The sequence below is a fragment of the Haliotis rubra genome, unplaced genomic scaffold, assembly GCF_003918875.1.
Source record: "Haliotis rubra isolate DU_JTF1 unplaced genomic scaffold, ASM391887v1 Scf981, whole genome shotgun sequence".
Classification (NCBI taxonomy): domain Eukaryota; kingdom Metazoa; phylum Mollusca; class Gastropoda; order Lepetellida; family Haliotidae; genus Haliotis; species Haliotis rubra.
In genome coordinates, this window is record NW_025767725.1 from 162,881 (window position 1) to 187,475 (window position 24,595).

Here is a 24,595-nt window from a genome sequence, read left to right on the forward strand (position 1 = left end):
CTTGTTTATAGACAAAGGCCGTGAACAATCTGTTATGCTTTAGCAGATTTGGTTGCTCTTGTCACGCTCTTGTTTTACGAAGTTATGAATAGATTACTATAAATTATACATGGTTTATGAGAAACTTCATGGTAATTTATTAGCTTAACAGTCCTCTATAAAAAGTGACATGCGTTGCGATAGTCATACACAAATCGATTGCTTGTTAACGCCAGACAGGAAATCTCCTAGAGCGCACAGTAACTGTTGAATATTTGAATATAGAGCACTCGTGACTCTTTAAGCCGGAACTTTGAGCAGTTCAGGTGAACAATACTATTTTGATTAATCTGGCTTTGGTGCATTGTCAGATATGTATCATATTTCATTAATAAAACATTTCATGCATCTACCCAGGGACAACCTATAATATCCCCTTCAGGATTCTTGCACGCTGCTACCGAAGTCATGTTTGCATAATTTACAGTAAATTGAATATTTCATCTTTGGCATCAATGCCTTTGTTAGACAACGTCATTGTCTTTCTGGACTGATTTCAATGGTATTAAGAAATATCTGTGGGGGGATTAGGATAAGGTTTGATGTCAACTGGTCTTGGAACAGGGAGGTTTAATTTTTTGTTTCTATTTTTGCTTAACTATTATATTGTGTTTCTTCGTTTTATAGGAACGGGCGTTTTTGTATGTTTTTTTGGTTTCGTTCGCCGTGGGGTACTGTTCGTGTTCCTTGTGTATTGTTTACATCTATTATCTATTGTATGTTCTTTTGGCATTTTGAAATGGACTGGTCAACCAATCTCTTTTTTCAGATTTTCGGACAAGGAAAGGGGTGGTATTTAGAACATATCAGTAGTTGTTTTGTTTGATTGTTCTTGCAAAGCCTCATTCACATCACGCTGCAGGTCGAATCTGGACCATGCAAACCAGTGGAGAAACGATAATACTATTCTCCAGGCAACACAGTGTACCTCCATCCTTATCTACAGGAGACATCACTGCACTTTTTGCACTGAAATCCCCAGGTGACATGTCAGGCGATTTTGTAGGCCTACAGCCTGGCAACTATGAAGGCCCACAGATACGCAGTGCTGCCTTCCATCGAAACCAATTTTCCTTTTATGTCGAGCAATATTCGAGCCACTTAAAGCTTTAGTGCGTAAGTTTCACAACCTTTTCGACGGTCGAGCAAAATTCCTTTTAGAAGATTTCAAAGCTCCAGTTATTTGATAAGAGTTTCAGCATGCACGGCCTGGGTAAAGCTTTAAAAATATTTTATGGTAGACGTGCGGAAGACAATTACAAATTTAAATAAATTTTTAAAATATGTCTGATGCAATTCCCAAATTTGACTAGTATTGCACTAGGTGTACTTACTTGAGAATACATGTTTTGTTTATGATGAACAGGATGAGCAGGAGCCGCTCAATTTTCGGCGAACCTCTTGTATCATAACTATTTGATAGTCATTCATTCATGCTGTATTCTCAATCGTAATATTGACTCTGATGGTACATATGTTTCTCATGAATGTGAAAAAGATTTTGCTAGTTATACTTACTAAGCATTTGACCTCCAGGCGTTTAATCATATATTTTAGCAAGACTTGGCATCAAATATAGTCAGATATTACAGTTATTGGCACACATATCAGGGTCTTCATCTCCAACAAATAACGCTGCATATTCACGAGAATTTTAATTGTAGATACAAACAGACACAAATACAAAACTGCATTATGTAATTTATACCAGTTGAAAAGTTAGCCAACAGTATATGAGTGCACTACCTTCATACATGCAAACATTCTAAAGAATATTCTTGGGGAAAAATTCAAAAAGCTACCGCAAGTAAGACACCCTTTCATTTGTATGTTTCACTTCTTGAGAGCCCGTTTTCTTGCTAGTTGTCATTAATGTGTATTCTCTACACAATGTAAATGCAGCTTAAGATATTACGATATTAGTACAAGATAGATTTTCTACATAGCAGGTAGATAAAGGTTCTTGTGACTGTAAATGGTCACAGCATCTAGATACAGTACAACCAGAAATTATTGAGAATTTAAAGATTGTACATTTTTATATTTTTTTCACTCATTACTCACGTATTAATGTGAATATTAGCAAAACATAACTCCAGATTCAAGGACAGGTGAACAGTTAGTATTTTGTCAAGTCAGCAAGGTAGGCTTCAATGCGGCGGGGCATACTACTGATCAAAGAAGTTAGAAAGTCGTGGTCCATGCTGTCCCAATATCGGACCACCTCTTCTTTCATTTCAGCAATATTTGTCAGATTTTTCTTATTGACACTTTCCTTCATAAGTCCCCAAACATTTTCTATTGGATTTAGGTCAGGGCTATAGCTTGGCCAATTTAAAAATGTCATATTTTGGGTCCGAAACCAGGCCTGTGAATGCTTTGAACGATGCTTTGGGTCGTTGTCCTGTTAGAAAAACATTTCCATAGAACACGTGAGCAGATGGAAGTAAATGTCCCTCGAGAATATCTGTGTACCGCTCACTGTTCATATGCCCTTCAAATACACAGAGGGGTGTTGCCCCTAACACAGATATGCCACCCCACACGTTAAATTTCAGACTGTACTTTGGGCGCTGATACAAAGGTTTTTCAGTTTGTTGGGTCCAGAATTTCAGTGTATTAGGAAACAGCCACACAGAACTTTCATCTGAGAAAATCACATTGTCCCAGTTAAAATTTCTATGTTGTAAGCACAAGTTCAACCTTCGCTTCTTTTGTTCAGGTTTCATGATCGGTGATGGAATTCCTCGACTTTTCTGCCAACCCATTGCATGCAGCTCAGTTCTAATTGTCTCCTAACAGACAGCCACAGTTTCTCTATCAATCATATCCAGCCTTAAGTTTTCTAAACTCCTTCGTTTGTTTTTAGAAACAAGAATACCAAGCCGCCTCCTTTCACCGACTGTCAATTTTCGTGGCCTACCTGCGCCTCCCTGGTGCTCAATGCCACAACCATTTGCAATATTTTTCAAAACACGATAAACAGTGGACAAAAGGATGCCTGTTCTACTTGAAATCACTTTAGCTGATCTGATGTCCTTGTTATAATACTCTAACATCAACTTCCTCTTCTCTAAATCATCCATACTGAGATCACTGAAAATGTCGTCTGCTAGCAAGTAAACAAAGGGGGATAACTCTTCACAAACTAATGAGAAAAGATTAACGAAGTTGTCTCTCTTGAATGAAACCAAGCACTTGATCGCTGGTCAAGGTTGTTTATATTAGAAATCTAATTAAACATATTCCTAAAATTCTCAATAATTTCTGTTCATACTATAAGTGTTTAGAAGAGTGTCAGGGTTCAACTTTATGACAGTGGAATGTAAAATGTTGAGCGGGTCTTGTGAATGACGTATTAAAAGTCAATAAAACTAGGATGAATGGTAGGCATCAATCAATTCACTTCACTTCTGGCGAAAAGCATAGGTTGCTGAAGACCCCGGTTCTTCACGCGGTCAGGTGTACACGATTCAGATAAATACTAGATACATTTTGGTGGGGCGTGGTGGAGCGAGCAGTGAAAGGCGCCAGGCTAGTGATCCAGTGAGCTTGAGGTGCCGGGATCGAGCCCACCTGTGACCGGGTGTAAAAAAGTTGGAGTCAACTTTGTGTGCAGGCTCTTTCAGTGTTGTCACAACCCCTAGTGTACAGTACACAACCCTGTGCACTTAAAAGAACCCACAAATCCGTTGGTAAATGACCAGATGGTGGCCACATGAATACGTGCAAACACCTAGTTGCGGGTACAGCAACGTGCAGTAAACTTGGACAAAGTACTGTGACTATGTGTCCCAGTCCACTCAGCTGTGAATGGGTACCTCGTAAGGATGGAGAAAGCCACACTATCTTGGTGCACCTCGTGACTACGAGTTGTATGATCCCCAGGGAGTTGAGACTGAAGATACTATGTGCCGTTGAGATTGACATCCAATGATCAAATGTTCAAAGAGTCTTTGAGCAGCTGAGCTGGATATGTGCGCTATAAAAAAGTTAGTGATGATGATGATGATGATGTACATTGTTCAGAAGGATGAGCATTCTTTAGATGTGGAGTTCAGATGGTGTTGAGACCGGTGTATATTATGAGCAGATAGAACTGAGATGAAGGCTCTGTTAAAAAACAAAACATTGAGCTCATACAAAATACAAACGCTGAGGTGCTCTGTGAGGAGGATGTGTTTAAGTAAGCGTCGATACCGTCCCAAGAGATGCATCGGCTAGATGCTGGTAGAACGATGGTGGTCCTTGTCCGGGTGGTGGTTGGTGGGTAGGCGGTGGCCCTTGCAGTCCTGGAGGAGGTGGATGGTAGCCAGGTGGTGGTCCTTGAGATTCAGGGGACGGTGGATAAGCCAGTAGTGGGGTTGGTTGGGCGTGATAAGCTGGTGGTGTTTCAGGCTGACCTGAAGTAGATTTGTAGCTTGGTGGAGCTAGAGGTCCAGCAGGTGGATACGCTAGGGATGGATAAGCAGGATGAGGAGCGTGGGCCAGGGAGTACGGAGGCGGAGAACCTGTTGAGAAATAGAAGTAATATGGTACTGTTCTTGGCACGATGCAACATTATACAGAAAATTACGTTTCTTGAAAACATCTATTCAGTCATCTCCGTTTTCACTGTATGTAAGTTGTCAGTTGAGCAGCAATATTGACTGGGTTGGATTTAACGCCTCTTTGAACAGTATTCCAGTCATATTACGGCGTGTCAGGTTAACCTGTCAAGAAAACACAAAATGCATGTCTCCGTCGTTTACCCCAAGGACGGCGCTGACAAACCTAGAAACATAATTAGGGCGAACCGGAATTCGAACCCATAATAACAGCTTCCTGTTGTGCCCAAGGGACGCAACTCTACGAAGCGAATTCGCTGCCTTTGACGACTGATCCCCGCCCCTGATCCACTACCTCATCTAATAGATGTGAAAACAAATGTGCATTGGGTTTTTTCGGTGCGGCTCGTGGCTGTTGAGAGTTGAGGGAGTTGAGACTGAAAAAGCGATGTGCCGTTGAGAGTGACATCCCATGATCGAGGGGAAAATAAGGCGCCTTTGAGCAGCTGAGCACTGGATATTGGCGCTATACAAATATGGATGATGATGATAATGATGTTTCTGGCGATTAAAAATGGACATTGTTCGTGATGCATACCGCTTGTGTGGGTGACCACCATTGTCTGAGGTTGAGGCCGGATGACTCGCCCTGGGACCCCATTCTTCTTTATGAGTACACATACAAGGGTAGCAATGAAACCGACCACGATGAGGACACTGACAACGACAACGGCAATGAAGTAGTTCGGTGCAAGCGATCCAACTGTGTAGGGCGGGCTGATGGCGCTGAAACAAAACGAGAGATTAATATATTCTGGAATTGACACCGATGAAATGATGCTAATTATATTTTCCATAAGTCATTATTATTGTTCATGTAGAGGAACATGTGTACATACCAGCTTGTGGGCTCAATAGAGACAACGTACATTAAATATCAATATCAGTAATATGTTTTGGTTAAAAGGTCATTCAGGATATAATACCGGGATGAGAGGAAACCATTTGGTTGAGAAGCTTTTAAAATTATTATTTCTTCTGGAAATGAATTTTCAGTGGTGAATATGTCTTCCAATGTCCTTAAGAATTATCAACTTTGGAAGAAAAATTTTTCAAAGAGCAAGTGCAAATATACCTCTTAGCAGATAAGATTATTTGATTCAATAATGTGTTCTTACCTAAAGAGCCAAACCAGATCAAATTAAGTGCTTGGATACATTTTGTAATCCACTGTTCAAGTTTCTTCCAGAAAGTTTTGGTTTCATCACATTCCCAATATACATGGCATACGGTCTCACTAGAAACATTACAAAAAGAACATATTGTATTGTCAACAAGATTCATTGTTTTTGGTATAATCAATTCCGTGTAGAAATTTATATTAAAAATCTAAACAGATTCACATCTCTTAAATTCTTTCTGCAAATATCAAAAATCATATACCAATGAAAATCAATACAATCAAATAATGTTTCCCATATTTGGCACATGGTTTAACATTTTCAGATAACAATTTATCATAGAATAATCTTGAACCTTTTGGAGAGAATTTATATCGAGATCATTGATGTTATATATCCATATTCCATTATAGTCTTTTTCCAAGGTTTAGGTAATATATATATATAACATATCCAAGGTCTAACTGTGTACCTCTTATATCAAATTTAAGCTTCCAATGATTAAAGGATATGAACCCATGTTCATCACAAAGATCTTTGATTGTCAAGATTCCTCTTTTAGCCCAGTGGCTAATAATTTTTGAAATTATTATTCAGCCATAAAGGTTCGTATAAGATTTCATTAACGTTCTCTGGTTCTATAGTATTTTTGATGCAATATAATTTCCATACCTTTAAAACATCTTTCCAGAAAAGTTTATCAACTGCAACTATTTCCTGAAAATTTGCTCTATATTTTAGCATATCCTTAATAGGATTGATGCATGGGTTTGGTTTTTTTACATATAGTTTGAGTGTAGATAATTTCATGACGTTAACAAAGCATGTTGACGCATAACATCATAGACCAGCATACGTTACCTAGGGCAACACTCTCTGTAGCAAGTGGACTCCTAACAGGATCAACCAACATACGTTACCTAGGGCAACACTCTCTGTAGCAAGTGGACTCCTAACAGGATAAACCAACATACGTTACCTAGGGCAACACTCTCTGTAGCAAGTGGACTCCTAACAGGATAAACCAACATACGTTACCTAGGGCAACACTCTCTGTAGCAAGTGGACTCCTAACAGGATAAACCAACATACGTTACCTAGGGCAACACTCTCTGTAGCAAGTGGACTCCTAACAGGATAAACCAACATACGTTACCTAGGGCAACACTCTCTGTAGCAAGTGGACTCCTAACAGGATCAACCAACATACCTAACAGGATCAACCAACATACGTTACCTAGGGCAACACTCTCTGTAGCAAGTGGACTCCTAACAGGATCAACCAACATACGTTACCTAGGGCAACACTCTCTGTAGCAAGTGGACTCCTAACAGGATAAACCAACATACGTTACCTAGGGCAACACTCTCTGTAGCAAGTGGACTCCTAACAGGATAAACCAACATACGTTACCTAGGGCAACACTCTCTGTAGCAAGTGGACTCCTAACAGGATAAACCAACATACGTTACCTAGGGCAACACTCTCTGTAGCAAGTGGACTCCTAACAGGATAAACCAACATACGTTACCTAGGGCAACACTCTCTGTAGCAAGTGGACTCCTAACAGGATAAACCAACATACGTTACCTAGGGCAACACTCTCTGTAGCAAGTGGACTCCTAACAGGATAAACCAACATACGTTACCTAGGGCAACACTCTCTGTAGCAAGTGGACTCTAACAGGATAAACCAACATACGTTACCTGGCAACACTCTGTAGCAAGTGGAACAGGATAAACCAACATACGTTACCTAGGGCAACACTCTCTGTAGCAAGTGGACTCCTAACAGGATAAACCAACATACGTTACCTAGGGCAACACTCTCTGTAGCAAGTGGACTCCTAACAGGATAAACCAACATACGTTACCTAGGGCAACACTCTCTGTAGCAAGTGGACTCCTAACAGGATAAACCAACATACGTTACCTAGGGCAACACTCTCTGTAGCAAGTGGACTCCTAACAGGATAAACCAACATACGTTACCTAGGGCAACACTCTCTGTAGCAAGTGGACTCCTAACAGGATAAACCAACATATGTTACCTAGAGCAACACTCTCTGTAGCAAGTGGACTCCTAACAGGATAAACCAACATACGTTACCTAGGGCAACACTCTCTGTAGCAAGTGGACTCCTAACAGGATTAACCAACATACGTTACCTAGGGCAACACTCTCTGTAGCAAGTGGACTCCTAACAGGATAAACCAACATACGTTACCTAGAGCAACACTCTCTGTAGCAAGTGGACTCCTAACAGGATAAACCAACATACGTTACCTAGGGCAACACTCTCTGTAGCAAGTGGACTCCTAACAGGATAAACCAACATACGTTACCTAGGGCAACACTCTCTGTAGCAAGTGGACTCCTAACAGGATAAACCAACATATGTTACCTAGTGCAACACTCCCTGTAGCAAGTGGACTCCTAACAGGATAAACCAACATACGTTACCTAGAGCAACACTCTCTGTAGCAAGTGGACTCCTAACAGGATACACCAACATATTTTACCTAGAGCAACACTCTCTGTAGCAAGATCACCGGCAACAGGATAGAACAGCATATGTTACCTGAGCCACTCCGTAGTAAATAGACGCTCAACAGGATAGAACGTCATATCTTAACAAGGCCAACACTTAATTTAATGGACCCAAAACAAAAAGGGAAGCCAAATTTTCTCTTGAGCAGAGCTCTCTGTAGTTACTGGAACCCGCAAGAGGAAGCATTTGACTTACCCGCAAGAGGAAGCATTTGACCTTACCTTGAGCAACACTGTAATTAATTAACAGGACAGAGCATTCAGGTTACCTGTAGCTCAAATAACACTTCCCCAGTAAAAAAAACAAACAAAAAAGCAACATTAGAAATATGTGTTCCCTTGAGCAAATATCTCTCTTGTAAATGTACCCGCAGCAGGATGTAAACGTCTTACCTTACGTGGATCATAATACAATTAATAGACCTGAGACAGCACAAAGCGTTATACTTAATACCTTACCAGAAACTACAACGCAATTGATGGATCCGTGACGTAAAAAACCCCGTGAAGATCTGGGCCTATATTTTCGAAGCTCTCTTAGCGCTAAGATAGTTGTCAGTTAATGTTAATATTTGGTACTTACGACTATCTTAGGGCTAAGAGAGCTTCGAAAATATAGGCCCAGGTTTAGATTGATTTCCAGCAACCCATGATTGTCGTAAGAGGCGACAAACGGATCAGGCTCGCTAACTTTACATGTCACCTTTATCCCAATTGCGTAGATCGATGCGCATGATGTTGATCGTTGGATTGTCTGGTCTAGACTGGATTATTTACAGACCGCCACCATGTAGCCGGCATATTGCCGAGGGCATTGTTATATTAATCAACAAACAATCCATAACTTCAAAATGATTACCTGGAGGAACACAGAAATACCTACAGCTGCAGCTGTCTAGAACATCATACATTACCTGGAACAACACTCTCTGCTGAAAATGGACCCACAGCACGAGGTGGTGCAATAGTATGATGTCCACCCATTGGTAGAGAAGCTCACTCTGTATCTACAGTGTGCTCCATGGATCTCTGAAACAACAAACATGATGACAAGGGAGAGAGTTTCTTTATGGATGTCAACTTCTTTAGTATTAGGAACACAACGTATCGGAGTATATCCTTACTCCTTCATCAGGTGAATGAATGGTATGAGACAGAGAGCACTGTCCACTGTTCATCAACTATCAACACTACTTAACTGTTAATTGTTGGCTTCTATTCAACACTAATCAACTGTTAAGTGTTGGCGTCCATTCAGCGCTAATTCACTGTTAAGTGCTGGCTTCCATTTGTTCCATTGTTTTGCCTGCATCTTTGCTGTCTTAGTACTTTTGTTGCTCTTACATGTACATATAAATGCTCTCTGCCTCATACCATAGCTGGGATGAGAGGGAAGGACATCTACGATAGGACCAGAACCAGCTCGTAGCGCAAACATAGTAGGGACAATATTTGGTTAATATTTGCGAAAACATCTCCTACATCTAGCGAATTTAATACGCTACTACCACCTTGTCTGTTTCAATACGAACACTGTCAAACCCGATACTGACATTGTTAATTGAGTTTTAATGGCCCCCTGTGTTAGAGCATGTCCATCTGGTCACGTTACAAAGTATGAGTAGTCATTAAAGATTAGCTATTGCAATTAATCCTCTGGCGGTGCTAACACTTAATTACAATCAGAACAGAATAACGGTTCCACTTCTTTATTCTGAGGGTAAAGCTACGAGGGGAAATGCAGAAGCATAATTACGATAAATTACAATGTACGTCTCTTCGTTCACATTTATTTTTCCTGAGTCGATTGTACAATTGTGACTATATCATGAGCAGATATTTGTTTCAGCAGTATTACAGCCGTATGATGTTGTTTGTAAACAAATCGATTCTGAGCCAGTCAATCCAGTGATTGTCACCATGTGACACGATAACAGAGCATGTGTTTATGAATCACTAAGAAATAGTGATGATACCAGGTTTTCGCGAAAAGGTGAGCGTATCCTGCCACACCGGTGGCACCCGTCATAAACATGTGCTACGTTTAGTCATTTGTTCACCTGAAATAATTCGGGAACGTGTGGTATAAGTCAAAATAGGGAATCAGAGAGTTTTAGATGATACGGTCAGTTAAGAAAACACATATGTTCTCCATGTATATATTTTGGGCGTCTTGCTCATTCGTCTAAAAGTTATAAACCACTTACGTAACGGAAAACACTTTGCCTCGGTTTGGTCGTTCATAAAGAAACACTACGTAAATCTTCTCCGCAATCAATGAAAAGTCAGCTAACAAAAACGTTTGTTAGCTGAGCTCGACAAGAATACATAAACACTGCCCTGTACAATAGCCAGCCAACGCACACAATGAACACCCACTGTTACACTCATTCTTGTATGTGGTATCATACTTGGTATTGTACTGTGTGAATATTTCAATCGTACCGACTTGTCAGAGTCATACTAGCCACAAAAAGAAACTGTCCACTTAGGAAATCAGAATATATATTTGTGTGAACTGCATATATACGCAAACACGGATGTAATTAGTGAACTGACCTGAACACTTGCGTATGTGCTACATTCCGTTACATCAATGATGCTTTTCCACAAATTTTGTTGCTAAGATTTATCCTTTTCAGGCGCAGTAGAAGAAATATTCGCGCTATTGTTGGCATTGTAATACAACCACGACAACTTGTCGTTTTCTGAGGCGTTGGGGTAGCCTAGTGGTTGAAGCGTTTACTCGTCACGCCGAAGGTCCGGGTTAGATTCCCCACATGGATACAATGTGTGAAGCCCATTTCCGCAGTGATATTGCTGGAATATTACTGAAAGGGCGTAAAACCCAACTCACTCACTCTGACGCTTTTAAAGCACGTCTTCGTATGTTATCCATGCGTATATATGTAGTATTCATATAGAGTAGTACAGAACATACAGGCTGATTACACCCGCACCGCACCGCACCGCACCGCACCGCACCGCACCGCACCGCACCGCACCCACCGCACCGCCACGCCACGCCACGCCACGCCACGCCACGCCACGACACACCAACACCGCAGCACACCAAACCACAACAAATTTTTTACCATTAGTGTTTGATGAGATCTGTATACTGGTATATCATTATGCTGTTCTGTTATAAACATATAAATGCAACTAATATCCCTCCGCCTTTACCCCGTTGAAGATTTCAGGTTCGAACCTTCAACCCCGCAGGTTACCGGGGTCAAATGGTAATGCTCGTTAGACGTTTGATGCATATCATCATCGATGCTCATGATGTCACTCACTGGTTTGACAGGTTCAAACTCAATATCATACAGACTGATGTCATACAGCTGGAACAGTGCTCAGTGTGGCGTAACGACCATGAAGAAAAATACCCCGAGCAATTTGAGAATGTTCTGCTGTAGAAAATCAAAGGATGAAGGAATTGAACCATCCCTCGAGAACAACATGCTCGTCAGCCTCGCATATTTGTTACTTTATCAACTCGTGATGACATATTTGATATCAAAAGACACTCAGGTGAGATTCTCTATATACCAGCATAAGACGAAAACCACCACACGGATTTCCCAACTACAGACACAGGTGTGGTAGACGAGGTACAGAAAGCAAGGTTGGGGTTGCAAAGTCTTAATCATCAGCACTAAATATTAACTGTGTGATAAAACATCACATAGTAAACGAATATTACGACAGAAGCTTACCTGTAAAAAAGAAAAGTATAAACACAAGTAGAACCAGCCACATCTTTGTAAGCTGTGCCATGATTACGTGAGAATATTATTTACACAGTTTGATTCCTTTGTTGTGGCAATTATATTGATCGCCGTTGTGAAACTAGGCTCCCACAAGCTGTATTGTTACATTTCTGTAGTAGCCTCTATTTGCAGGAGTTAGGTTACACTTCCCGCATTCAGCATGTTATTCAAATGCTTCTCAAAAGCACTGTTTGTTCTCATATCAGTTGCTATACATTTGTTCTGTGTGGCAAAACGTTTCATGACGTTTTTGTTTGCTTTGATTGGTTGGTTGGTTGGTTGTTTAACGCCGCACGCAGCAATATTTCCAACTATATGGCGGCGGTCTGTAAATAATCGAGTCTGGACCAGACAATACAGTGATCAACAGCATGAGCATCGATCTACGCAATTGTCTACCAGGTCAGCGAGCCTGACCACCTGATCCAGTTGGTCGCCTCTTACTACAGGCATGGGTTACTGAAGACCAATTCTAACCCGAATCTACAAGGGTTGTTTGTTTTGAGTATAATTTTAAAAATTACTGGTTAAGAAATGTCCTGCTCTGCACAAAATCCAAGCCAAACATGGCACAACCCCAACTGGAGTTGAGTGGGTGAATGAATACTGTCGCTGTTCAACATAGGACACCCTAATGAATGTGGTCTGTACATACCTGACTCTCAAAAAGGCAAACTAGCTTGAGCAGCGATCAACGCCTTCCTCTTTTCTTCGTTTGTTTGACGGGCACTCAACAATAATATATTGATCGGAGTAATCGACAACAAGTGAATATCTATCCAATCGATATAAAATTACACAAATAAACTAATTAAGGCTGATCACGCTATCCATCGTACGAAAGGCATGGGCTTGTGGGGTCCTATGTCTCAACTGGTCTTGAGGTAGACTAATACGCAATCTCCCAGACTCGTGTCAGTCAACGGTGACGACAAGCATACGTACTGGGGGACCCGCCATGAGCTGACACGAACCTAGCTGCAATCTAATTCTGTGGTTCTTCTGTCGTATTATTAGGCAAAGAGGTCTTCTTCTTGTCGAATTTAACTTCATAACCTTCATTGCGCATGGTTTAAATCAAACGACATTTAAAATGGTTGTGAGAATATGTTTAATTGTATGGTTTGCCTGGCTATAAATTCTCAAACAAAAAAATGCATTGTGTCACTCGCTGTATGCTTATTGAAATATATTATCATGTTATTTTACTTACATCTGTAATTCATTTTTGAATCAAATGTGCGAAATATTTACTCATATGTATTAAGCTTTCTCTGGGTGGAAATGATTTGTTAAAGACTTGGTCAAGCTTTAGGTGTCGTGTCTGCGGGTGGAACGCTTGGCACACTTGGAACACTTTCTGATGGAAACATGTCACTCGTGGGAAGTGATGTAGCGGCTGATGATGCTGGAGAACCACCAGATGCTGGTTCACCAGTCCTGGCGGCTGCTGGCGCTGGAGATGCACCGGAAGTTGGTCCAGAAGGAGAAGACACATCAGTCGTAGCTGTCGATGAAGCTGGTGGTACACCAGATGTTGTCCCCACAGGCGGAAACGCTACTATGGGGGGTAACTGGGGAGTGTTAGAACTGTAGACTCCTTGAGTACTCATCGTCCGATGTCCTGATTCTTGAATTGACATCGTGGTATCTCTGGATTGTCCTGTGGCATTCCCTGAGAGTGGTGATACAGTGTAGGCTGGAGGCATAGCATTGTAAGAGGAATATGCTGGCGGTGCGGGCACTGAAATACAGATTGCGACAAATCGTTAGATCATCTTTGGGTATGTGTGAACAAATATAATATAGTCCAGTCGTCAAGTGAGGATGATTGGTTGAATCGTGCATATTGCGTCAAGGGGTGAATCAGTAATTGAGAAATATATGACGTCAATCATTAGTTTTCCAAGATGGCAGCCAACAGGACAAAACATATGTTCTGAAATGTACATACCACCACTCTGTTATTGTGTTAGAAATTAAACTTGGTAACGTATATATAACTTCAAAGTCTATGTCTATAGTGTATTGAAAAAGGAGGCGGGGGTGCAGTCAGTTGTTTTCCAAGATGGCTACAGAAAAACTGAAACAAAGCCAAAGAGAGTGAGTGAGTGAGTGAGTATGGTTTTAAGCCGCTGTTAGCAATATTCCAGCAATATCTCGGCAGGGGGACACCGAAATGGGTTTCAGATATTGTACCCATGTGGGGAATCGAACCCGGGTCTTCGGCGTGACGAGCGAACGCTTTAATCACTTGACTACCCCGGCTACATCTCGGCTGCTCAAAAGGCGCTTTGTTTATCCCTCGATCATTACATGTCAATCTCAACGGCACATCGTATTTTAGTCTCTACTCCCTGGGGATCATACAACTCGTGCAACCACTAGGCACACCAAGTTAGTGTTGCTTTTCCATCCTTACGAGGTACCCATTCACAGCCGGCTGGACTGCGACACATAGTAACGCAGTCCCAATTTACTGCACGTTGCTGTACCCGTGACTAGGTGTTGCACTATTCATTTGGATTCGTGGGTTCCTTTAAGTGCACAGGGTTGTGTACTGTACACTAGGGGTTGTGACAACACTGAAAGAGTCTGCACACAAAGTTGACTCCAAGGTTTTTACACCCGGGCACAGGCGGGCTCGATCCCGGCACCTCAAGATCGTTGGATCAATAGCCTGGCGCTTAAAACCCCAGCATTATATGATACTACAGCCACTGAGATACTCATTTCTGATTAATTATTGAATGGCTTTATTTCCTCGTGTTCCTCGCCGACAGATAAGATAAAATTATGTATTTCCCAGCGGGAAATGCCACACTTACACAACGATCGGGTGACTTTGAGAATGAACACCTATCACATGCAGTCAAGCGACCATCACTGAGCATAATCGATTGTAATGCAAGGGTGATAACTATTGATATGTTTACTTCGTCTGCACAGTGGCAAGGTGTCGGTGAAAGAATTTGGTACCCATACTGTTGAAGAGTGAGTGAGTATGGTTTTACGCCGCTTCTAGCAATATTCCAGCAATATCACGGCGGGGGACAGTAGGAATGGGCTTCACACATTGTACCCTTGTGGGGAATCGATTCGGGACATCGGCGTGACGAGCGAACGCTTTACCCACTAGGCTACCCAACCGCCCTACTGTTGAAAAGGACATTGTAGATCAACAGACGACGATTGTTCAGGAATGATAAAGTCTTTGCCAAAGTGTCTCTCGGAGTGTATGGCGGGATGTAACCCACAAGCCCGGAGTACGTAATGTCCCGGTACATACTCATATAGGTTACACAAAACCAAATGTTTTCCCATAGACTTCAATAGCAACGTCATATGTTCTTAAAAGATAACCAGGGCGTTTTAAGTCATTGCATGTACACATATGCACAGCATGGCCTTATGGCTGCAATAAAAACACAAATTGTGACTAGGTTACCCAATTCCTTTTCTGAGTACAGGTAGCTGAAGACAAAAAAACAGTACCGCACCAAATCTCGCCTACTAGTCCAGTCATCCTGGTAAGATTCTGACCTAACCCACCACAAATTGCAACAGAAATGATTTCAACTGTTTTAAGACCCTGAACCATTCCCTTATAACATATAAAAAGTCTGGGAAAATCTCAGTGGTGGAACAAGGTCAAATTCGACCCTCAAGGTCATAGGGGTCATCTTCGCTTTCGAAATCTTAGATGTTGCAATTTGTGGTGGGTATTCACATAAACTGACTGGACTATACTTGAAAATATCTATGCACACATTCAGCGTAAGTCACCGTGTTATATAAGGCAGCATAATATATTTAAAAATGTGGTCAGTTTTATTTACTGGAGAGATGAAAAACATAATCATCTTACACAATTTCATCCAATCACAGCTGTCATATGCCTCCATCAGAACTGAAGTTTACTTACGATACTTGCTTAGGGAGCAAATTTATTTTATTTAGTGTAGTAGATCCTGGCCAGTCTGTGACTATGTGTGTCGATCATGTGATATGGACCATTCATAAAACACTAATTTAACTATGCTTGTAATTTTGGAACACGCAGCACAGATCCCTCACAGATCCTATTCTCTCCATTGTAACATCAGGCTCTTGCGTACATATCCGTTATACTTACTGGTGTAAGGCGGTATAGGGGAGATAACTCTGCCTTTGTATCCTGACTTTGTACATGACTTGATGATGATGATGACGATGCCGCAGCAGCATCCCAGTACCAGCAAGGAAATGATGACGGCTATAGCTATAATCCAGCCATCTACGGTGTCTCTGTAGACGGAAGATGTGTAAGCGTAATCACGATTGGTTGTGAGTGAGTATGGTTTTACGCCGCGTTTAACGGTATTCCAGATATACCACGGCGGTGGACACCTAAAATGGGCTTCACACATTGCACCTTACCCAAATGGGATTCGAACCCGGGTATTTGGCGTGACGAGCGAACACTTTAACCACTAGGCTACCCTGTCGAGCAAACAGCTATTTGTATCATGGACTGTTTGATATGGGAGAGACGGCCGAAGTGATGTTGATCGTTAAGCAAACTAAACTACACGGTAAAAGAAAGTATACATTTCAAAATTAGATTCGGAAAAATAGCAAACGTTCTGGAAACGTCATTATAAGCAGTAGCAAAAATATAATGAATTGTTGAGGTCCAAAACACAACGTTGATGTTAGTATCAGACATCACCATCGATTTCCTATTTCTTGTTTGGTTCTCACTTAGTCATTAAACATAGGTGTGGTCATTGAGGGGGAATCTGATATCCTAACACGCATAAGGGAGGTTACTCTTCAGACAGCACTGTAGCGCCTCAGATAACCTGAATACGAACAGTAAATATTATGTCCCTGCAAATTAACACTATCGACTTCGTTGTTGATTTCACTTCAGAAAACATAGATATTGATATCACACTACTTGCGTTCTATATAGGAAATATAATGTCAACCTGTCGAGTATTCATAAGCCTGAAACAACGCCCAATGTTAAAACGACTTTTAACGTCAAAGATAGTACGTACATGTAGCAACATTGCTGGCTGTATGAAGATGAGCAGCATTTCTCGGGGCAGGTGAAGGTGACGGTGTTGCTGCTGAAGGTGCTCTCAAACGCCGTACACTGCACACACAACACGCCTGCAACAGAATACCTTAATCACAAAAGGCATTTAGAACATATAAGTATTTTTTTCAAAAGAGGGTCAACCAAAGACGATACCTCTATGTCATGTAGTGCACCAACCCTATTGATGGTATCCTCTGGGAGTAATGCTTCATCTACTTTCATGGCGTCTATTGCGGCGGCGTCCCAACAATAACTTGTTTAAGATCGTCTGCACGTGAGATTCGTAAATCTACATTTTATTCCTTTTCCCCAGCAACCAAAAACATAGAAACTAACCTAACGCAGCTCCAAATGTCGGATTATGTGTCCCTCGTGAAACAATGGCATCATTTACAGTTGTTACCTAGTTCTGCAGCACATTCATCATGTAAAAAAGGCAACAAAAAACTGTTTCTATAGTTTAAGAAATCTCCACATATATATTTATATTCTGTACATATCCTAAGCATGTGTTTATGAATCGCTATCAAATGGTGAAGGCGATAGCATATATTCCGTATATATCATAAGCTCTTGTTTATGAATCGCTATCAAATGGTGGGGCGATAGCATATATTCCGTATATATCATAAGCATTTGTTTATGAAGCACTATTAAATAGATGTAAAGTGTACGGGTATTTCTGTGGCGATATTAAAGTGAACCACGACGAACCCCACATCATGGTAAGGTCAATCGGTCAATTACAAACCATCTACACAAATGAAACCATGGCAACGAGATCAGAACCAGATTATACTTACCGTTAACACAGAAAACGCCCCAAATGAAAAAGAGTAGCAGCACACCCATGGTCATCTCATTTCTCGAAGTTGTACAGACTAATCTACACCTACCTTGTATTAACGAAGTAATCTTCGTCGTTCACGACACTGTCTGTCGTGTATGCCGTTATTATGTTTGCAAACATATGCACGTGCCATATCGAAGCACATGTTGAATATGTCTCAGCGGGGTGTACTGTACTTCACGAACACCGACATGTTTGCTGAGTAAAGAAGTTACTGTGTGGGCCAAATAAACATACATCTACATGTAAAGGTGGGTTCAATGCTGTGGAACACGATTAAAGTTTACTGAGCGACCACCAAGACGGGCTAGACCGTCTACTTGCTGAGCGGTAAGTTGATCTAAAATTCCCTAAGTTGGATCTAAAATTCTCTCTCTCTCTCTCTCTCTCTCTCTCTCTCTCTCTCTCTCTCTCTCTCTCTCTCTCTCTCTCTCTCTCTCTCTCTCTCTCTCTCTCTCTCTCTCTCTCTCTCTCTCTCTCTCTCTCTCTCTCTCTCTCTCTCTCTCTCTCTCTCTCTCTCTCTCTCTCTCTCTCTCTCTCTCTCTCTCTCTCTCTCTCTCTCTCTCTCTCTCTCTCTTACATACATATGGTATACATGCACGTCGCATTTCACATCATCAGCGGTAATTACTAAACAGGGTATTTATGTATATGATTCTCCATATAGACGAATTTTGAATAAATTGTGCATCACCTGCTTTCTTGCTTCTAAACATTCCTTCATGTCTCCCCGGTCTAATGGACCCTAAACAATAACACGAATAAACGTCATTTTTCTGATTTACTTGCTGTTGTTAAAATGGTGCCGTCAATTTCTTCAGGTACATTTGTGGTTAGGAAATTGGTCATTATTGACCAGGTAGAAATCAGGAAGTCTGCATGACAAAACCAATATAAATAAGGGCGTGTCTTGGTGTTTATCGACTGATATATAATGAACTGGACAATGACATTAGACGAATGCTCTAAATCAATAACAAGATGCGAACACTTCATAGTATTCTTTATTACTTCCTGTCATTTACCGGTCATGTTTTGATAATGATGAATTCAGTGTCTAGAATCAGACATTATATAGTCATGAACGAGATGAAAAATCTATACTGGAGATCATTACAAATGCTGGGTCTTTTTGCACCCTTACAACGATGTTTTCACACCCGATGGTATTCAGATGGAATTGTTAGTCCTGACAGGTTTACTTCAAACATTCAAATAACATTTGTATTACTTTGTTTTTCTGATAATTCAAATTGCATGATGAATACCAAAACCGGATACACATGAAGATGTTCCGACCCGCTGACTGGGCTGATGGAGGTCTTTGTATCTCAATTGCGTAGATCATGAAGCCAGTCAATGGAAGGCTGTCTTGTATTTCTGAAAGTGACGTTAAAAACAAGAAACAAATCAAATGAAACTGGTATTCAGGAACGTCCAATAGCCAAGTTTTGTATAGAATATGGTCTCAAGGTCAGTTTGGATAAGACAAAAGTTGTCTTTTTTCAGAAAGGTGGTAGCTTATCAAAACGAGAAAGTTGGTTGTATAATGGTAGGAAATTGGAAGATGTAACTTCATATATGTACCTAGGTATAACATATACAAGGGGCTTAACTTGGTCTAGTCATTGTTCTAATGCAGCTTTGCAAGGTGAAAAGGCTTTATTTGGTGTTCTTAAAAAATTAAGTAACCTAGGTAATATATCTCATGAATAATTCCTTAAGCTATTTGATATGAAAATAGCTCCTATTCTAATCCTAATAACATATCTAGCTTTATCTATCATGCAATGCATCTAAGATGTTAAAATTATCAATTTATAATGTACACACAATGTTTTGCCATGCACAATGCAACTTATGTAATTATGGGCCGCTGGCCTACACTTCTATAATAAAAGAATTGGACAGCCAAGTTTCGCACATTGCATTGAGAACCAGATAATACAGTTTTGTTCCCTTTAAACTTTTGAGGGTCTGTTGTCCCTGAAGAGATTGCTATTGTTATACAAGAGACCAAATGCAAGGATACAATATTTCGTTGTGCTCATCGTCATGATTAAAGCATTAACAGTTACATCACACCAGGGAGAGACAACCCCGCCCTATTCCGCATAACCAAACATATCTTCTTATCGGTTCGGGAGACCAGCGAAGGTCCGAGTTAAAATTGGTCTTCAGCAACCCATGCTTGTCGTAAGAGGCGACTAACGGGATCAGGTGGTCAGGCTCACTGACTTGGTTGACACATGTCATCGTGAGTCAATTGCGCAGATCGATGCTCATGCTGTTGATCACTGGGTTATTTGGAATAGACGCGATTATTTACAGACCGCCGCCATATATATGTAGCTGGCATATTGCTGAGTGCGGCATTAAACAACAAATGGGGACTTTGGATTGATGATGCTGGTGGTTTAAAGAGCTGTTTAAACAGCAGTACGATTACTGAGTCCAATGGGGTACGACTACTGCTGTCAGTCGCTCTTCAATGTGCTTCGACGGATGGCCATCGAGGACTGTTCTGTACTCAAGCTTGTCCATGCCTCAATAGAGGTACATGTGATTAGATTTCACGTGACCGGAAACTAGCGACATGTGCATGTCAATACGTGCATGTGAATGATATAAACCAGTCTTCAATATCATACAGTTATTTTCATCATGCACATATCAGAAGTATTTTAGGCTCAAGCTTTTTTATAGTAAATTCTGTATGCATGTATTACAGTCATTTTTAAAAAATGCTAACAAAAATCTTTCTGCAGAATCTTTTAGCACTGTCTCTTAAGAAACGGACGACATTAGAATAAGAATAAGTGTTTCGTATTGACTCAAGTGTCACGTGTCTTAGGACTGGTCAATATAGAGCAATATTGAGTCAGGAGTTTTATAAGAGTAAATCAGTTTGTTTCATCTTGATCGGGATCAGGATTTGCCATGTAAACTCCATAATTCCTCGAAGCTTCAATGTGCTCTAATAATTAACGACAAAAGGTAAATTCCAAAACGGATATATTTTAATGCATTTGTAAAGTAAACTATGCAGTATATTACATATCATATATATGCAAAGGTTGAGGTAAAAGATACTTCACTTTAGGTGTCTCGGGGTACAATGCTTCAGCTATTTCAACATCAGATTCAAATAGTTGATATGATGTTATTCAATGTAGATTCAATGATTCAATTATGTTAATAAGACACAAAACAAGAGTAAAATTATATGCCAATCTGCTTCACTACAGTTCAAAGTGGCGTTGAACTCAGCTGTATCATATATGTGGGCAGAATCGGTCACTTGATACCATGGCCAGCTCAATTTGAGTTCAGAACATATAAAGCATGGGTTTGATGCAGAACTGGCGCCGGTTGTATGACAAACGCTCATGTCGTGTTAAAGGTTTAATGAACAATATCAGAATGGAATAGATAGAGGATATTAAATGAGTGCCATGTCATACTATGTTTACGACACTAGTGCCTAAATGTTGGTATTTCCCGAGCGAGAGCGAGGGATATACCGTTATTTAGGCACGAGTGTCGTAAACATAGTGTGATATGGGCACGAATATAATATTCTGTTTATTACCGAAGTCGTCAAATTGAGAAAAATAAACCCAAATCTACTTTCAAACACAGGCTGGCTACCCGCCGTCGCCGCTTGTAGAACGCAACGTCACAGAAAAACGTGATGTCACAGCCTTGTTCATGACGTCACGTCACCACGACAAAGTGATATTTTGCCCTAGGGCATCGTATGAAAAATATGAACCCCGATATGTTTCGCCCTCGTAGGTAATACACACAAATAGTATCTATAAGGTTCATCGAGAGATAAAGTTGTATTTAATACAACTATGCACCGCTGATATTACATCTTCTCTCAAAACTAGGTTATTTACGGAAAGTAGTGGCACTAGGTGCGACAGGAGCAGGAACAGAATCAGGGAGAGGAGATTGAAACGGTCCAAACGGATCAGGATCCGAAGTGTCTTCCTGGGGTGGATCAGGAGGCTTCTCAGATGATGTTTGATCAGGATTTGAATCCCCAGCATTATCATCTTGGAGATTTTTCGCTGCATCCTCTTCCTCTGATATGATTGCCTTTGTTGTGGATGTATCTTCAGGCGCATCCTGTCCACCAGTTGTAGCTTGACTTTCAGATGGATCTTGTCCAAGAGGAAGGGGTTGACCTTGTCCTGGAGGTGGGGCTTGACCGTCAGGTGGAGCTTGTTCTGAAGGCGGGCCTGGGGCTGTCGGAGCTTGTACTGGAGGCGGGACAGGACCAGGAGGTGGGGCTTGACTACCATAAGGAGGCTGATATCCAGGGCTCTGTGATGGATACGGACCTATCCTCGCAGTATTTGGGTATGGTGTTGGCCCCATGTTGTAACCAGGGGCTCCGGAAGTGGGTCCGTAATACTGAGCTGTATTTGGATACGGTGTGGGGCCAAACTTGTAAGGAGCTGGGCCGGGGGCTGAATAAGGAGCAGGGCCAGGGGCTGAATAAGGAGCCATGCCGGGATAAGGAGATGCGTTTGGGTATGCGGAATACGAAGGGGGTGTCTCCCCTTGGTGTGGAGGTCGTCCGCTCATCTGATCAGATCTGGAAGCAATCACAAGCGTATATTAGTTATTTTAAAAGGAAATACTTATGCATAGTCGGAATAATTAGTGATTGTTAAATATATGTATGCGCTGAACTGATTTTAGGGATATATTATTCACAGATAACCCAGTCGTCAAAAAAGCTGCAATTCGCGAGTTGGGTTCCTTGAGGGTGCACCCGTGAAGGTCCGGGTTAGAATATTGATCTTCAGTATCCCATGCTTGTCGTAAGAGGCGACTAACGGGGTTGGATGGTCAAGCTCGCTGACTTGGTTGACACATGTCATCGGTTCCCAATTGCGCAGATCGATGCTCATGCTGTTGATCACTGGATTGTCTGGTCCAGACTCGATTATTTACAGACCGCCGCCATATAGCTGGGATATTGCTGAGTGCGGCGCAAAACAAAACTCACTCACTCACTCAGTCCTTGAGGGTGCTGAAAAAAGTCGTGGTTTCGAATTTTGACGATCCATCAAGATTATATGTCAATATTTGTCAGCGCCACAATTTTGCCCGTGAGTTTTACCTAAGTTGATACATGTAGACCCTGCACTACCAGTGGTTTTCCCCAACATGAAGGTGAGGTGAGGTGAGGTGAAATTTACGTCGTGCTTTAGAATATTTCGCTCATATGACGACGTGCATGTGTGTGTATGTGTTTGTGCGGCTGCTTGTACTAGCCCAGACTGAAGCTTGTTTTATAGTGCTAGCCCACTGAGATACCATACCGCAGTGAAGCATGAATACCCCACTCAGACACATTATACTGACTCTGAGCCGACCAGTCCTTGTTATACCCATTAATGCCGAGCGCCAGGCAGGGACCAACAGGTACCACATTTTAACGTCTTTTGGTATGACGCGGTCGGGGATCGAACCCGCGACCTTCCGCTCTCCGGGCGGACGCTCTTACCACTACACCACGGAGGCGGTCCCCCCAACATGAAGCTGACACGTGGTGAAATGACCAAGATAGCCATTAAACAAGGCGTCAATTCTTACGCACTTTCAGTTTCTGATTGTGTTAGCATAACAGAATCAAGTTATATGCATGTACGAGGTGGGCGAGTGAGATTTGACGCCACTTTTTGAAATATTTATCCATATCGCAGCGAAAAAAAGACAATGAACCAGTGGTGTCTTGGGTTTTCTACGTTCGAGACAAAATCGGCCATGATCTCCCTTCATAGATTTCATGGACTCTTGTTTTGAATTTTTTTTATCTGGTCGTCAGTGGTGAAACTTTCACAAACGTTTTATGGCAGGCATGTGGAGGACATTTCTCAGATCTCACACAGCCAGTTTTCATTTCAATCCATGTGATTCCATAATGGGTGTAGGATATAACTGCTCTAAGATCTTACACAGCCAGTTTTCATTTGGCTGTGTAATGAAAACTGGCTGGGTAACATCTTAGAGCAGTTATATCCTACACCCATTATGGAATCACATGGATTGAAATGAAAACTGGCTGTGTGAGATCTTAGATCAGTTATATCCTACACCCATTATGGAATCACATGGATTTAAGTAAAAACTGGCTGTGTGAGATCTTAGAGCAGTTATATCCTACACCCATATTGGAACCACATTGATTGAATTGAAAACTGGCTGTGTGAGATCTTAGAGCAGTTATATCCTACACTCATTATGGAATCACATGGATTGAAATGAAAACTGGCTGTGCAAGATCTTATAGCAGTTATATCCTACACCCATTATAGAATCACATGGATTGAAATGAAAACTGGCTGTGTAAGATCTTAGAGCAGTTATATCCTACACCCATTATGGAATCACATGGATTGAAATGAAAACTGGCTGTGTGAGATCTTAGAGCAGTTATATCCTACACTCATTATGGAATCACATGGATTGAAATGAAAACTGGCTGTGTAAGATCTAAGAGCAGTTATATCCTACACCCATTATGGAATCACATGGATT

At 41.3% G+C, this 24,595-nt stretch overlaps 2 protein-coding genes and 1 long non-coding RNA gene across 3 annotated transcripts; all 3 read right to left on the reverse strand.

Annotated features, from left to right (window-relative positions):
• Positions 1–45: 45 nt before the first annotated feature.
• On the reverse strand, positions 46–15,695 carry LOC124265517. The gene is made up of 3 exons (XR_006895472.1): positions 15,610–15,695; positions 1,554–1,556; positions 46–57 (listed from the first exon to the last, which is right to left on the reverse strand). It is a non-coding gene; the product is annotated as an uncharacterized LOC124265517 (long non-coding RNA).
• Positions 4,025–12,100, reverse strand: LOC124265516 (protein shisa-5-like). The gene is made up of 4 exons (XM_046700300.1): positions 12,042–12,100; positions 9,234–9,348; positions 5,185–5,372; positions 4,025–4,550 (listed from the first exon to the last, which is right to left on the reverse strand). Exons 1-4 carry the CDS (start codon positions 12,082–12,084, stop codon positions 4,222–4,224), a joined length of 675 nt encoding a protein of 224 aa, XP_046556256.1. The 5' UTR covers positions 12,085–12,100; the 3' UTR covers positions 4,025–4,221.
• A 6,236-nt stretch (positions 15,696–21,931) lies between the features above and the next one.
• LOC124265518 (vegetative cell wall protein gp1-like) lies at positions 21,932–22,555 on the reverse strand. Its single transcript, XM_046700301.1, has one exon. It carries the CDS (start codon positions 22,553–22,555, stop codon positions 21,932–21,934), a length of 624 nt encoding a protein of 207 aa, XP_046556257.1.
• Positions 22,556–24,595: the final 2,040 nt, after the last annotated feature.